The 15,888-nt window shown below is 41.3% G+C and overlaps 1 protein-coding gene across 1 annotated transcript; it reads right to left on the reverse strand.

Annotated features, from left to right (window-relative positions):
* Positions 1 to 2,191: 2,191 nt before the first annotated feature.
* prkar1ab (protein kinase, cAMP-dependent, regulatory, type I, alpha (tissue specific extinguisher 1) b) lies at positions 2,192 to 12,779 on the reverse strand. Its single transcript, XM_012876137.3, has 11 exons — positions 12,626 to 12,779; positions 10,983 to 11,198; positions 7,884 to 8,054; positions 7,698 to 7,789; positions 7,536 to 7,597; positions 7,413 to 7,459; positions 7,118 to 7,276; positions 6,975 to 7,035; positions 6,717 to 6,838; positions 5,106 to 5,187; positions 2,192 to 4,544 (listed from the first exon to the last, which is right to left on the reverse strand). The coding sequence occupies exons 2-11, from the start codon at positions 11,154 to 11,156 to the stop codon at positions 4,372 to 4,374; spliced, it is 1,143 nt and encodes a 380-aa protein (XP_012731591.1). The 5' UTR covers positions 11,157 to 11,198; positions 12,626 to 12,779; the 3' UTR covers positions 2,192 to 4,371.
* Positions 12,780 to 15,888: the final 3,109 nt, after the last annotated feature.

A 15,888-nucleotide genomic window follows, 5' to 3' on the forward strand; every position in this document is an offset into this window, starting at 1 on the left:
GACAACATGAGGCCAAATCCACACAGAAAACCAACCTTCTTCCATGACCATCTCAAAAAAACATAGGAGACAACCCAGGACTCTGGATGAACTAGAGACGCTGTAAAATAGAAGCGTGCGAAGAATCCCCGCTCTCTGTATACCTTAAACTTGTAAAATGTCACAGCTGCCCCACTGACAAAGGACGGTTGTAGAAACTTTACCTTTTTCTCTCCATATAATAAATGTGCTGAAATAATATGTTGGATTTTTCAAAAACAACAAAAACTCAGTGTGAGGTTATGCAACTGGAATAAAACGTTAATCTATTTTATGGTTTTTCACCCAACTTTGCCAGAGGTCCTAATTCTTATGGAGCATATGTGAGAGAGACAAGTCTTGCACTGGATACACTGTTTGTCAACTTTTGTATGACGTGCATGGGTACTGTGGAAACATACATTTTTAAATGCTTGAAATAAAGTTATTTTAAAATTTCATGTTTTGGAGACTCTTTCTCACCCTGAAATAACAGAAGTGCGATTAAGGGAGGGGAACTATGAGTGGGCAAAAAGGAAATTTAGCAGACATTTAATTCCCTCCACCCTGTTTTCCAGACTTGTAATCCTGTTTCATCAGCGGCTAAATGCCTTTACGACATCTAGGCAGGCTGAGACACAGAAATAACAACTAGATCTGCAGCAATTACAAGCACGCCTTTTATAGAACCAATGAAAATGGGGAAAACTAATTTTACTGGGTTTCTTGTAAACTTTCAAAGCTTTGATCCTCATTTATTTTCCTTTCTAACCCTGGAAGAGCTGCATTTCATCTCTTAATATCTGCAGCAAGGTATGGTTGAACCATGGCAAACAATGTAGAATGAAAAGCTGTAAACTCTCTTAAACACACGTTTCCTTTTTAACAATTAGTATTCTGGCCTGTCTGAAGTAAAACATTACCAATTATCACATGGAAAAAAGTACAACGGTGGCCTGTAAAAGTCAACTCAAAGCTTTGCTCATCTGGTTTAGTTCTCTTTGCTGTTTAGAAAGATGTTTACGACTTTTAACAGCTACCTCATAAATCACTGGCCTTCTCTTTTTGGGTATGTAGAATTGCTTGATGTAGAAGACATGGGTTGAACAACTGGACTCGCACTTTTCAGGAGAAACACAAGAGAAATGTCTCCCTCGACTGTTCAGATGAGGCGTAGCAACCTTTCCGACTCTGAATTGCAAGCAGAGTCTGCAGAGGTAGAGATCAGTTAGTATATCTTTTAAATATGTATTTAAAAACGGCTGTTTTTTTTTTAAAAAAAATAGAAGTCAGCGGTGAATCAATTTATAGTTGCAAATATTCATTATAATCTAATTCACATGCAAATGTTTCATGTAAAAACGTGTCTTAATAAATTACATAAAAAATGGATTTCAATAATTCAACTCAAAAAGTGAAAAGGTGTTTTTTTTAATTTGATGATCATGGTTGACAGCCAATGAAAATCCAGTTTCTCATAAAATTGCAAAATTACATAGAACCAATAAAAAATATTTATTTATTTATTTTAATGTCATGAACTACATCATCATGGGTAGGATTGCTGAGCAAACATAGCAGGTTTTTTAGCCTTCTTCCTGTTGTCAGACAGGTTCTATTTAACAATTTATTGGTTGTAGGGGTCACACAATAATCATGTCTGGGTGCGGTGAGCGAAATTAAACTCAGCTTTACAAACATGCGGTTAAGGGAGAGGGCAATAACCTCTTTCCGTAGGGCCAGGTTGGTTGATCTTTTCTGCAATAAACAAAATCCTTTGATTTTTTTTTTCTTTATTCAGTTTATCTTTGATACTGAATTTAGAGCTAAAACATTTGAGGGACTAAATAAAACAGCAGGGACATTTTTCACAGTTCTTTACATGCAGATTGTTGCAAACATTAGTGACTGTCAGGCTGCTTTGTCTCCATGCAGCTCCTGGTTTCAGAAAGCTCCACGGACTGGAGGGACCTGATAAGACGGCTGTGACAGCGACCCGTAAAATTCTGAGTGAAAAACAGCACTAGATGCCCTGTCTGACTTCTAGAAACTAGTTTGTTTAAACCAATAACACCAAAAGTCCAAGTATGAAGAATAAACTGCAAAACACGAGATCACTCCAAGTAAAAATAAATAAATAAATTAGAATAATGAGGCCAGAGACAAAGGTGAATTACTTTTTCCTTTTTTATTGCTTAAACTGCCATCTGGAACAATCTATACCAAAAGGATAAACATCTTTGCACATACAGGAGGTCAAACTAAATACAGGTTAGAATAGAAAAAGAATGGTCCTCTGATGGCCAGCAGCTCCTCGTGCTGCACACCGATCAAGCTCTCTGAAGGTCGGGCTAGCAGGAGTGACGGACGACTACTGTAAGCCCAGGTTAGGTAAGCTAAGGCAAACCGGGACGATTGCAGTGTGGCTAAAAACCTTTCCAACTAAAACCTTCGATGCAGCTATTTACATGAAAACGATGTTCTGACAAAAGGTGAGTCGCTCGACCCTGACGGAGGATAAACAGGATGTGTTATCAGTGGACACACACCCGGGAATAACCACATCCGAGGAGAACGGCCGGGGCGAACAGATGATCGGTTTAAGTCCAAAAGTTCCTGTCGCCGAGCTGAGCGCCCGGCAGTCAGTACCAAAAAGCAAACATACGTCTCAAACTGAAGCGCATACGGCTGCTCTAAATGAAGCGTAAAACAGAGAGGCGGCGGCGGATTCGGGGGGGAAGCAGGAATGAGGAGTTGGGGGTCAACCTCATCTCATTTGATAGAGATTTTACAAAAACATTGTATGCCATCTAAATAGTGGTGAAGCAGTTAAGCGAGGGGAATAACGAAACAAAATATCTGACAAAGTTCCTGCTTCTGCATCAAGCTTTTTTTTTTTTTTTCTTTTCTTTAAATACATCCTTCGGTTGAGACCGGATCACCGGATGCCTTAAAACATCATGCCAGGTAAGCGAAGAGAACAGGTCGCCAGTCGCTCTGGTGAAAAGGACCTTTTTTTTCCAAACAGGCAATAAGAAGCAATGACACTAGGTTTGAGTCGACGCCTGCTCCCTCTGCCCTTCAGCTATCGTCGCTAAATACAAGCCCGCGACTCGTCTTTCCATTTATGTTTAAAAAGTATTCCCATGACGTTTTACACGATACGAGTACATACTGTTGATGTCAGTCGACAAGAAGAATCATTTATTTATGTATTACTTTGTGGCACCAAACACCTAAAATAGAATTTATGGAAAAATAAGTGTTTACAAAAGACAGTTAAACATATTTCACTCCAAACCATAAGATTTATCATTTTTTGTCAATGATAATAATAGAACTATTTTAACTCTACTATAATAACATTTTGATTATAAACAATAGCAGAAGAGTGACCAAGTTATTTGGTATTTTCTAAAACTGAATACTGAAACTCACGTAATACTCCTTTACTTCACTTTCTATTCTTGGATTTTGTGTCTCCTTCGAGTATTAAAGGCAGTTCTCGTGTGGTTGTTCAGTCAATAAGGACGACTCTAAGGGTAGTAGCCATTTCCTGTCGGAGCTCCAGGGAACATTTCCACCGCTATGCATCTCTGCGCTGTGACAATAATCAACATTTGGCACTAGCCTGGTAGCTGCACAATAAAAACCTTTAAGTTGTACAAACTCTTCCAAACTAAGCAAAACAGACACGTCACTGTCTACATTATCCCCATCAAAAGGTAACAAAAAAAAAAAAAAACAATAAAACAAAATGGAGCCTCAGATTACAGCTGACTCCAAAAAGAAAGGTTTTAAACGCTGAAAGACAGTTGGATGCGGTCATATTTCTGCCTTGCTGCTGTGTACCTTAAACTGACATGACCTAAAGAGGGAAGAATCAGCCTTCACCTCATCTGAGAAGAAAAACAACCAAACGTTAAAAGCGCCGTGTAAGGTCTGATTGTCTCATCAGTCTGAGACCCTAAAGTCTTCCAGATCTCCTGCTTTAAATTGAAATCAAAAAAGAAAAGTGTAACCAGCAAATATATATGTATATATATATATATTTATATGTATATATATGAAAGATAAGTAACATGGTGTGTAACTGTGTCTACAAGGTAGCGTACAGCCGCTGGTACAAGCGCTGGTGAATGGCTGAAAGTCACCACAGCGTGACGCGTGGTAACAGCTAAACGATTCGTTTGAGTCAAACTAAAGAGAGAAATCAAAAGCCAAAAAAAGAAATGAGAGCAAAGTGACAACAAAAAGCAAATTGCATTTGTGGACCCTGGGTCTGAAAGAAGAGAAGGAGGTGAGGAAGTGGAGGCTTGGGCAGAGAAGAAGATCTGGAGGGACGCTCCTCCCTCAGACGGACAGCGACACGAAGCTGTTGTACTGCTGGATGTTGCGTTTGAGAATGTCCGAGCAGGGGCCCAGGACGCGCTCAAAACGGGGCCGGTCCAGCTTGACGCACTTCAGGGGGCCGCGGGCGACCACCGTGGCGGCACGGGGGCGGTTCATCAGCAGGGCGATCTCACCTGCAAGGCAAAAGGAGACAATTAGAAAAATAATATTTGTTTTATATCACTGTTTTGCCTCTCATATTATTCTATCAGTCTGAAAAAATCTGCTCCTGTTGTTCCGTCTAAGTTACATCCCCCCCCCAGACAGTGGGCGAAGGACAGCTGTACAGAGAGCAGCTGGACCCCATTCATTAAACGTGACATTCAAAACAAAGCGCCAACTGAACGCAGGGAACAGGCTAGCATTAGCCTAGCGCTCCACATTAAAACATCAGCAGCTGGAACTGCTGCTTTCTACAAACTCTTCTAGAGAGCATTAAAGAAAATAGCCTGTAGCTTCCAAAACGTCATTGTTGAACTTCCAGAAGCAAATGGCAGACAATGACAATACTAGTGTACACCATGTAGTGTACTACTCTATAGTTTATAGAAGGCATTGATTTTAATCAAGTACTAGACTAGGGCTGTATCAGCAAACATCTCAGGATTTGCTAATGGCTCTTCCTGAAAGCAGACCAGGTAATGCTTGCTCTCTCTAAAAGGGATACACTGAGGTAATGTTCCTTTGATTCTTACCAAAGTAGTCAGATGGTCCTAATCTTCCCACTTCAACAAATTCCTCGTTCTCGGAGCGACGCTGCAAAACAGCAGCTGAACCCTGGAAAGGACACACGCAGAGGTCAAACTCCAGCTTTCAGTCCTAACACACGTACCAGTAAACATCGTCATCAGGAAGCACTGAAACAGGAGCCAATAATCATTTAATGGGCTAAAATATGTGTTTAAATCATTAGTAATTTAATTAAAATCTTTGCACTGATTGCCATCTCATTAGATACTGTATTGTAAATTCTTTACAGATAAGAATTCCCAAGACTGTGAGACTGTAATTGTTAACGCTTCCTTGCAGTAATGGCATAATGCACAAACGGCTCTAAATTCAGTTTATCTACAGGTAAAAATATCTCAGCTGAAAGGGAACCGTGGTCAAAATGGACTGAATGTTCACACACCAGCAGCTGCACAGTGAAAATATGTTGGTTTTGCACACAGCTCACTGTTTGGGGAAACGTGACTTATTGTGTCACTAGATAAACGATCCAGAACGCTCAAAGCTTTGCTGCCTGATCCAGGTCACAGCTCCTGTTAATATATAAAGTCATTTTAAAAAGGTTAACTTGGTCATTATTTTTTACTCTATTTAAGTTAATAATAAAGTCTGCTCAACTGCAGAGCTGTGTAATGCAGACTGTTCCACCCACTCCACACACAGTGTGACGCTGCCTTTCATCTGATAACAGAAAACCCAAAACAGCAAATCTAAAAATGTCCTCTCAAATATTCTGTTGGACACGTCAACTTAGTGCGGGGTTACGTAGAGCGGAGCGTTGCGTGCCGTGGTGAATCGCTGTGCAGCTAATGCTAGTTTAGCATGTAGCTCCGTTCAGCATTTCATTTTTCTTGTCCGTCAGCGAGGGAAAGTTTCTCTGAACAACGCTTTTGAGTTTATCTCGTCTATGAAGAGAGTTGCATGTTTTCTTCTGGCTGTTCTCCACATGTTGGCAGACTTTAAAACATCCAGCAACAAACAGCTCATTATTAGGGTAAGGTGTGCGGACGCAGAGGGGAGATGGGAGCGTCTCTGTGCGCTGCTGTCGGAAGAAGCTCAACAGTTTGGGCTGATGTCAACGGGTCGGTTTATATGGATTATTCAAGTGTGTATTTTTTAATCATTCATTTTTATTATTGATTATATCGAGACATTGATTATTTTGATAATGCTACAGTATACCATTAGCTCTAAATCTTAATAATTGGGTTTTATTTATATAAACTGGTCCCTAAACCTGGAGGATTTTATGGCATTTTGTTTATTTTCAGTGATGCAGAGAAACATCCCTGAAACTTTGACTACTTTCTTCACTATAAAAAGAATTGTTAAAGAGGGGTTCAATGAAAAAAGCTTATTTTGTACCAGGCTAAAAACAGATTTGGCTGATTTTGGTTTGTTCAAAGTCGCAACAAAAACAAAAACCCCAAAAGGTTTGTTTAAAGTTTAACAATACAGAGAACTACAGAACAAATTAACCAGCACATCTAACCCAACAACAATGAAAACGTACAACTGTGGTGTCCTCCTGTGTAGAGAAAGAAATGTGCCTGTGTGCTGCGGTCTGAAAAGCCTACCTCTAAAATGATGAAGAACTCATCTCCAGGCTCGCCCTGCACAACGATCTTCTGTCCATCCTCAAACTGAACGGGCTCCAAGGCGTCGGCCACCGTCAAACGCTCCCATTTGTCAAGAGACTCTGAGGATTACAGGAAAGATCCGAGCTAAACTGACTGACAAGGATATTTTTAGACACTTCGTGTTATTTGGATCTTCACACGGTCAACATGACGCTCCGTTTCTATTTTTAAACAGTCGCAAGAGAAGACGCTCACCTAGAATGGACACTTTCCTGAGGAACTCCTCGTACATTTTCCTCTTTCTCAAAGTGCTTCCCTATAGAGGAAGGCATATGGGGTTAGCGCAGCTCCAAAGCAACGAACTGACAGAGCGGGGTTATCATTATTGAGCTTAGTACCATGAGTATTCTCCTGTAGCTGTCTCTGTCAATGCCCCACAGCTTCACGTTGGTCTTGGCTCTGACCGTAGCCGCTCTCGGGGTGCCGTAGATCAGGGCCAGTTCTCCGAAGCTGCCTCCCTCTCCGATGCTCGTCACCCACTCATTGTTCACGTACACCTGAACCATCGGTCGCATAAACACCCATTTATACTCTTTATTTAGGCCTTTGTGCAGCCAATAAAAGGTGCTGTTTTTTTTTAATATAATCCAAAGAGCCAAAATGTTTGTGTGACATAACAAGATCAGCACTCACATCCATCTCTCCCTGGTCGATGACGTAGAAGTTGTCCCCTTCATCACCTGAAGGAGCAAAACTAACATTTTTAGTCTCGTGGTTATTAATTGATGCTTTAAACTATTTCTCTTGTATTCGTACCTTGCTGAATAACTGTTTCCCCAGCAATGTAGGTGACTGGAAACATTGCATCAAATATGTCACTGAGAAAGAACAGATTTATGAGATGGTGAGCTGGAGGTGTATATAGAAAGCTTTAAACATTATTAAGAGAAGCTTTAATTAATAGATTAAGGCAGCTACCTCCTTTCGTTGTCATCGAGGTGCGAGAAGAGCACGTTCTTTTCAATGGCTTTAGCCAAAGCGGCCATTGTTTTGTAGTCCTTTGGAATGACCTTTAATATCAGCAAGAAAACAGATATTTGAAGCAAATCCACGGCAGCGTTGCTTGCATCGTATTCCTGATTGCTGAGGTCAGCGCGTGAATACCTTTCTGACGTATGAGGCTGCGTCCTCCTCCGTGTAAACCTCTGCGCTGAAGGCGCCTCTCCGCCGGCGACCCTTCACCACAGGGTTCATGGGTGGAGACACTTCCTCGTCACGCGAGTCTGAACGGGAGCTGCTGGCCTTCTGCTGATTCTGAATCTGCTTGGCCTCCTCCTACAGGACGAAGTGAAAGAGGAAGCTTACGGGGGTCAATAAATCTAGCGTACGCTGGCCTTGTGATGGAGCCTGATGGGGTTTAGCTAACAGAGATTGGATTTGTAGATAGTTTCAGCGTCTCTGCCTTTCGTCAGGGTTTTAGCAAACGGGGTGCCTCATGCAGGACAGAGATCAGGTCGTGGAATTATTTCATGGCTTTTAATCCATTTAGCTGAATTTAAGTCATATGACTCTAGAATAACTGCTTTTCCATGCTTTATTCAGTAGGAGCATTATCAGTAACGCCCACTGTTTTAGCGACTGGCCATAAAGTCTTCTTTGCGTCTGTGGCAACAATCAGGAAGAAACGCGGACTTGTCTTGCAGTAAGATTTTTCCCCCCAAATGTGTAACTGCAGCTTTCATCTTTTGTCTGTACCTTTTGAAGCAGATCCACACTATTTTAATACTATTTTTTTTTTTAAACTTCTTACATCTTTGTGTTTTCCCCATGACTTTATTCTTAAGCACTCAGTAATACTGAAAATATATATCTAATATCTAGTCTTCTTCAGTTAGTTACACCTCCTACAACCAAGAGATTCATTCTCATACTGGATGTCTAACTATTCTGTTATTGCAGAAATACTCAGAGAAACACTTATTTTGTGTTTGTATTTAACAACTAAGAAAAGGCACTTCTTTAGGTTAAAAGCTTCACTGTGTACAACAGGAGATCAAGTAAAAAGCAGAATTTATTTAAAAAATAAAAAAATGTCAGAGGACCCCCCAAGATTAGACAGATAAATAAAGAAAGAGGATATTTTTACCCTGAGTTTGTCGCATATCCAGAAAACGGTCTCTGGGTGTCTGCAAGTGCTATCTCAATCATAAGTTACATCATCTGGTTGGACTTGGGAGTTTATTTAGTTAATTTTGTTATTTGGTCAAAGAAAGGCAATTTAATTGTTGAGGTCAATGATCAATGTTTTTAAATTCCTCTAAAACAGTTTCTCCTTAAGTTACAGTGAACATTATGCTTCACTGTAGGCCTGGGCGATAAATCAAATTTAATTGATTAACTTAGATTTACTATTTAAGATTTAATTTTTGGAAAATCTGGATTTTATTTTGCAAATGCACTCAGTGGGGTTCCATGAAGAGAATAGCATACAATGTTTAGTAAAATATATTGTCAAAATATTGTAAAAAGGAAACTTTTTACCATAAGACGAGGCACTTTAATTTACTTACTTTTTTAAGTTAGTTTGAAGTCTGAGAACAAGTGAAGCCTGCTCTCAGCTCATTGTGTAATATCACTGCCAGCAAACATTTATTTATATTTTCATTGTTTACAATAGCAGCGTCGCCATCTTGTTTTCCAAGCATATTTCACAGCTTGTATTTAGTTGTACTATGAATTCAAGTCAACTGCCAGATGAAATGCTTGACATAAAAGCAAGTTTTTAAAATTATTTCTTTAATTTATTTTTGTGAAACGATAAGGGGAAGAAAAAAAACACTGGAAACAACTGGATTTGGAATAATAAGAGCTGAGATTATATTTTTAAACCAAAAATAAACCATTTTTGGCATAATGCCATCTTCTGCCATGTGATTTGTAGAAAAAAAAAAAAAAAAAAAAAAAAAACAGAAGAATCCTTTCTTCCATTAGAGTAAAACATATAAATCTGAAGTTGTAGAACGGCTTACCTAGAGGATCAAAATACAATAAATCATCAAACTGAACTGAATCTAGAATGAACTCCATAGGGGCGAAGAGGTTTTTACCTTTCTGGTTCTAAACAGCACTTAAAAACCGGTTTATTTCTAAAGAAAAAAAATTTCTACGTATTTGAAAGACTTGAATACGTTCAGAGAGGTGTGCGCACTAATTGATGTTTCGGCTCGCTGTTACCGGCAGTACGGCTGTGCCATTTTCACAAAAATCAAACTTGCGCTATATTCCAACCATAATTGTGATTTAACTTTGACTTTTCTCTGCATTAACCACAAGTAACAAAAATGGCCTGAAGATAAAGATATTTGTAAACAAGGACTATTTAAAACAAGAAATATAACTGTTTTTATTAATCAGAATATTATTATTCAAGAGAATAGCTTGATGATTTGGACATCAATCCTTGTTGATCATAAGGTTCAAAGTGAAACCAACAAACAATTCCATGTATTAAACAGGTACTTAATGCTATGGTGAGATTCCTGAAAGGTTCTGGTTAAAAACTATAATTATATAAACTCTAAAACAAATAATAAAATTAGATCATCTCACTGCTGCAACTCTCTTCCCTTCCATGTGGAGGCAAACTTTCTTTAAACTTATTATTACCGACACCTAAAGGACGCTTCTTATCCATTAATTGTTACATGGCCAAAAATTGCAGACCTCTCTCATTTGGAAATTGCGTCTTTTAAAAATTGTGATTATATTGCAAATTGATCAATTGTGCAGCCCTAATCGGAAGCAAACTGAAACAAAGAAACCAGTGAACAGAACAGGGAACACTGCTGTGCAGAAATATTCCCTGCTGCACCACAACAATGACTGCCATGTAAATGACTTCACATCACTGATCTGACTCCTAGCTGCTTTGCTTGCAATGTTAGAAAGTTTTACTCTAATGGATCTTTCTGAGATATATCTGCGTAAAAAAAAAAAAAAAAAAAAAACACAACAAAGAAGTAGATACCAAAACCTTAATAACAGTGTTGTAGAAATGTGAAAAGACAGTGAACGTGTTTAATTGACTATATGATCTGAACAGCTGTTTTCTACATATATTTAAAGAATATATGTAGAGCCTAAGTGTGAAAACCCATCTTGTTTTTTCTGGTAAGTTATGGCTGTGTAATGCTCTGCTTTTCATTATACAAGGATTTGTTTACTACCCAACGGCCAACATTGCAAACTCCATTGAACACCAACCTTTTCCAGCCTCTCAAAGTACTCCCTGAGGAAGGCCATGGGTCTGTCCGGCCTTGAGGTGCACAGCTGGACAATGCAGTCCTTCAGCAGCTGCTGGATGTTGTGTTTCTGCACGTACTGCTCACACTCCCTGAGGCTCCGCTCCTCCTCGCTGCTCGTGCTTCCAGATGCCATGGCGACAGCCGCAACCCTGCTCTATGACCCCTGACCTTAGAGCTGGAGAGGACACAAAAGAGCTTGATGTCAGATTTAAAACTGCACAATGTTAAGGGGATAACTCGGCATGGGCAAAAGCTTCTAAATAAAGTGCTCCAGGGTGCACCTCTGTGAGGCCGGGCCGTGGACCGGCAGAGCTGATGAGAATGTGAGAAAAATAGAACCAGAGTGAGAGGAAGCAGGAAGATGAGGATTTGTTTTGTTTGCCATGGAGCCTGGTCATATGATGGGATCACACTTATGTGAATGGGGAGGGGGGGGGGGACATTTTCTAACACAGATGTTTTTTCAGACTTAACCGTTTCACTTTTTTCTATCAGTCTCAACAAAACCTATCTTCATTTTTTTTTTTTTTTATTCAACCGCCTTACCCCACAAAGGGCCTAAAGTTAGGCGGTGAAATTAGTCAGCTGACAAGCCAAACCATAACAGCATTTTTACCCAGAACAGAGTTTATATAAAAAAAAAAACAGACTGACCTCAGGTGATCTGAAGGCTCTGAACTTAGCTTTGAGCTTCAGCTATGTGAGCTGGCTGCAGCAACTCTTGCCACCGATCAATGTGTGCATTTTACAGGAATAAATGGCACTGGCAGAACAATCCAATCCGTGCCTGCCAGCGGACTGTGCACACGCAGAGAGCATGAAAGGAACCAATTCTAATCTGACAAGAGAACGAGGGGAAACTACTGACCAGCTATCCAAGATGATCCTGGCACAAAACTAGTAAGAAAAAAAATCTACGTTTGCGCTGGAGACGTGGCTGGCTTGTTTTAAAGCAACCCAACGCCGAATCGGTGACCTGGTGTATCCGGTTTTGGACCCGGGGAGCCACATTTAACAGCTATTAGTAGCGAATTTACGCCTTATGTAATGCACTAATCTAAATACCCATTATGGCTGCCTGGGTCTACCACAACAAAATAAAATAAAAACCTTTGGTTCAGATGCAGAATTTCACCTGCTGTCTATCAAATAATCAACGTCATTTAAAGTGAAAGCACAGCAGATGCACAAAAACGTGGCTTATCAGAAAAGCTGGAAATGTGTTAAATGAAGGAAGGAAGTGTAGCTAACATGAGCGCTTTTAGGAATATAAACCAAAATGTTCTGTCTGTAGTGGTATCGCCGTGTAGGTCAAGAAGGCCGACGGCTGAACTTAAACTACTCACTGCAAAAAAAAATTCACTATGAGCAGGTTGAAATTTGTCCCCTAAAACGCACCCATAAAATGCAGGATATTAGGTTGGTTACAACTGGCTAACTATATCTGGTATGCGCTGTGCGTCAACGACTGGCTTGCTGGCTCTGTGCAAAGGCAAAGCTCTCCTCCAATGACGCCATCTTGAGTTCTATCATAAACAAACGGGAAACGCAGGAAACCAATTTCACCTAAACAGACAGCGGAGAAACGACACGAATACTCACAAAAACTGTAAAATCCCACCGAGCCTTTCGATAAAGACTCGGGATGTACGATATATTTCAGAGAGCACACCGTTAACAGATCTTCCAGCTCGCTTCGATTTTTTTTTCCCTGAGCCTTGGACCGCTGCCCCACCGGATATGGCTGAGAACCAATCGGCAGCCGTCACTGACGTCAATTCTCCCCGTTCTGACATGTGAGCCCGTAACCCGTAGCAACCTTAAAGGAGACGGCGCGGAAACGGTGACGTCAAGGAAACGGTTCAAATAAATGAAAAAAAAAAAAAGTTATCTGATCAAAAAATTAGATCAACAATCTAAGTGTTCTGTTACTGAAACCCGAAAAGTCTAAGATGAAAGCAATATAAGAACATTTCCTCTGTTCAGTTGATTTACAGAAATTTAAGATGGTAGATCATAAACACAGCAAAGGCCAAATGGAACAATAAAAAAGCCCTATGAGAACATTTAAAAGTGCTAAATATTCACTTCCTGAGTTACAGTTACAATCAATAGGCTGTCTAATTGGCCTATTGATTGTCAGAATAAGGGTGTTTCAAGATGCACTATAGGCCAACATCACACTGCAATGTCCACTTCAAACTAAAAAGTATGTATTACAATGAAGTAATTGTTTAAAATTACCAATAACAACTGAAAATTGTCCTTTTTCTGCCATCAAATTTTTGCAAAACATGTATTGTGCATCAGACATTTACAACATTTTACACGTATCGTATGCCAGCCGACATCGGGGGCAGTTCCCCTGGATTGGCAGACTGGGGTGGTGGTCCCCCTATTTAAAAAGGGGGACCGGAGGGTGTGTTCCAACTACAGAGGAATCACACTCTTAAGCCTCCCTGGTAAGGTCTATTCAGGGGTTCTGGAAAGGAGGGTCCGTCGGATAGTCGAATCTCGGATTCAGGAAGAGCAGTGTGGTTTTCGTCCTGGCCGTGGAACACTGGATCAGCTCTACACCCTCAGCAGGATTCTTGAGGGGGCATGGGAGTTTGCCCAACCAGTCTACATGTGCTTTGTGGATCTGGAGAAGGCATTCGACCGTGTCCCCCGGGGGATCCTGTGGGGGGTACTCCGGGAGTATGGAGTACCGGACCCTTTAATAAGGGCTGTCAGGTCTCTGTACGACCGGTGTCAGAGTCTGGTCCGCATTGCCGGCAGTAAGTCGGACTCGTTTCCGGTGAGAGTTGGACTCCGCCAAGGCTGCCCTTTGTCACCGATTCTGTTCATAACTTTTATGGACAGAATTTCTAGGCGCAGCCAAGGTGTTGAGGGGATCCGCTTTGGTGGCCTTAGGATTGCGTCTCTGCTATTCGCGGATGACGTGGTCCTATTGGCTTCATCAGGGCGTGATCTACAGCTCTCACTGGAGCGGTTCGCAGCCGAGTGCGAAGCGGCCGGGATGAAAATCAGTGCCTCCAAATCCGAGACCATGGTCTTGAACTGGAAAAGGGTAGAGTGCCTTCGCCGGGTTGGGGAGGATGTGCTGCCCCTAGTGGAGGAGTTCAAGTATCTTGGGGTCTTGTTCACGAATGAGGGGAAGATGGAGCAGGAAATCGACAGGCGGATTGGTGCGGCGTCTGCTGTGAAGCGGGCGCTGTACCGACCCGTTGTGGTGAAGAGAGAGCTGAGCCAAAAGGCGAAGCTCTCGATTTACCGGTCGATCTACGTTCCTACCCTCATCTATGGTCACGAGCTTTGGGTCGTGACCGAAAGAACGAGATCCCGGATACAAGCGGCTGAAATGAGTTTTCTCCGTAGTGTGTCTGGGCTCTCGCTTAGAGATAGGGTGAGGAGCTCAGTCATCCGGGGAGGACTCAGAGTAGAGCCGCTGCTCCTCAACGTCGAGAGGAGCCAGTTGAGGTGGCTCGGGCATCTGGTCAGGATGCCTCCTGGATGCCTCCCTGGTGAGGTGTTCCGGGCACGTCCCACCGGGAGGAGGCCCAGGGGAAGACCCAGGACACGCTGGAGGGACTATGTCTCCCGGCTGGCCTGGGAACGCCTTGGGATTCCTCCTGAGGAGCTGGCCCAAGTGGCTGGGGAGAGGGACGTCTGGGCCTCCCTACTGAAGCTGCTACCCCCGCGACCCGACCCCGGATAAGCGGAAGACAACGGACGGACGTATGCCAGCTATTTTGAATTGTGCAGACCAGTTAACTTTCCATTCAAATCGGCAATCCATTTTCAGAGGGAATTTTACATTAATTAACCCAAACTTGAACACAAAAAATGAATGACAACTTTCCATGTTGCAATTTTTTATCTAAGAGGAGTTCCAGTGTCAGCAAATTGCCTCCAGTTGGTCATCTCAATGGTCCTGAGCAGGATCGGCCATATTGCATCTACTCTGTATGTTACTGGGTGCAAAATAATTAAAACTTGATGAGAGAAGTAATACACCTTTTATTTTCTCAGCGCTGCATTTGATACAGTTGATCACAATATTTTCCTGGAAAGACTTGTAAGTGCTGTTGGGATGAAGTGAAAAATGTTAGGCTAGTTTAACAGTTTGTTCATGTCAATAATAAATTTCTCAAGGGTCACTTGTGGAGTACCACAGGGTTCAGTCCTTGGGCCAATTTTCTTTACTATATTCCTAATTATGAGAAGGCATGGAATTCATTTCCACTGTTATGCTCATCTGTCCTTAAATCCTGATGAATCCATTATTGTTATTATGTAGTACATGTCAGAGGTGGAAGAGATGTGCAGGTGCACATACTGCACACATACACACATACATGTCCACAGTGTGATGAGTGCAGAGGATGCTGAAATAAATGAGTAGGCTATTATATGTTGTGTTATGTATGGGAGGTAGGTGGATTTAGTATATAGTGCTCTCAGTTGCAATAAGGTTTCTGTTTAGAAATGTAGTCTCCACAAAAAAAGTGTGCCCTTGTTTTTGATGTTTTACTTCTATTAATTTGAACAGTGATACGATTAAATCTGCACACAGGTCATCTGCCGTGGTAAAATTTAATGTTTGCTTCCTTAAGGGGGAAAAAACAAAAAAAAACATGACCAAATATAACTTGGACCTCCTATCGGTTGTTTTTGTCTCTGAGTTTTATCCAATTAAATAGCCAACATAATTCCTCGTGTTAAGACGGAAAGGTTAGCCGACCAATCACACGTTGTATTTCTTTTCAATAGGCAGCTCCTGGTTGATGTTTAGACGTTCCACCAAATCATACGTCGGCGCAAAAAAAGGTTGGCCAATGGGAATGTGAGGAGGCGGAGTTAAA

The sequence above is a fragment of the Fundulus heteroclitus genome, chromosome 10 (genome assembly GCF_011125445.2).
Source record: "Fundulus heteroclitus isolate FHET01 chromosome 10, MU-UCD_Fhet_4.1, whole genome shotgun sequence".
NCBI lineage: Eukaryota > Metazoa > Chordata > Actinopteri > Cyprinodontiformes > Fundulidae > Fundulus > Fundulus heteroclitus.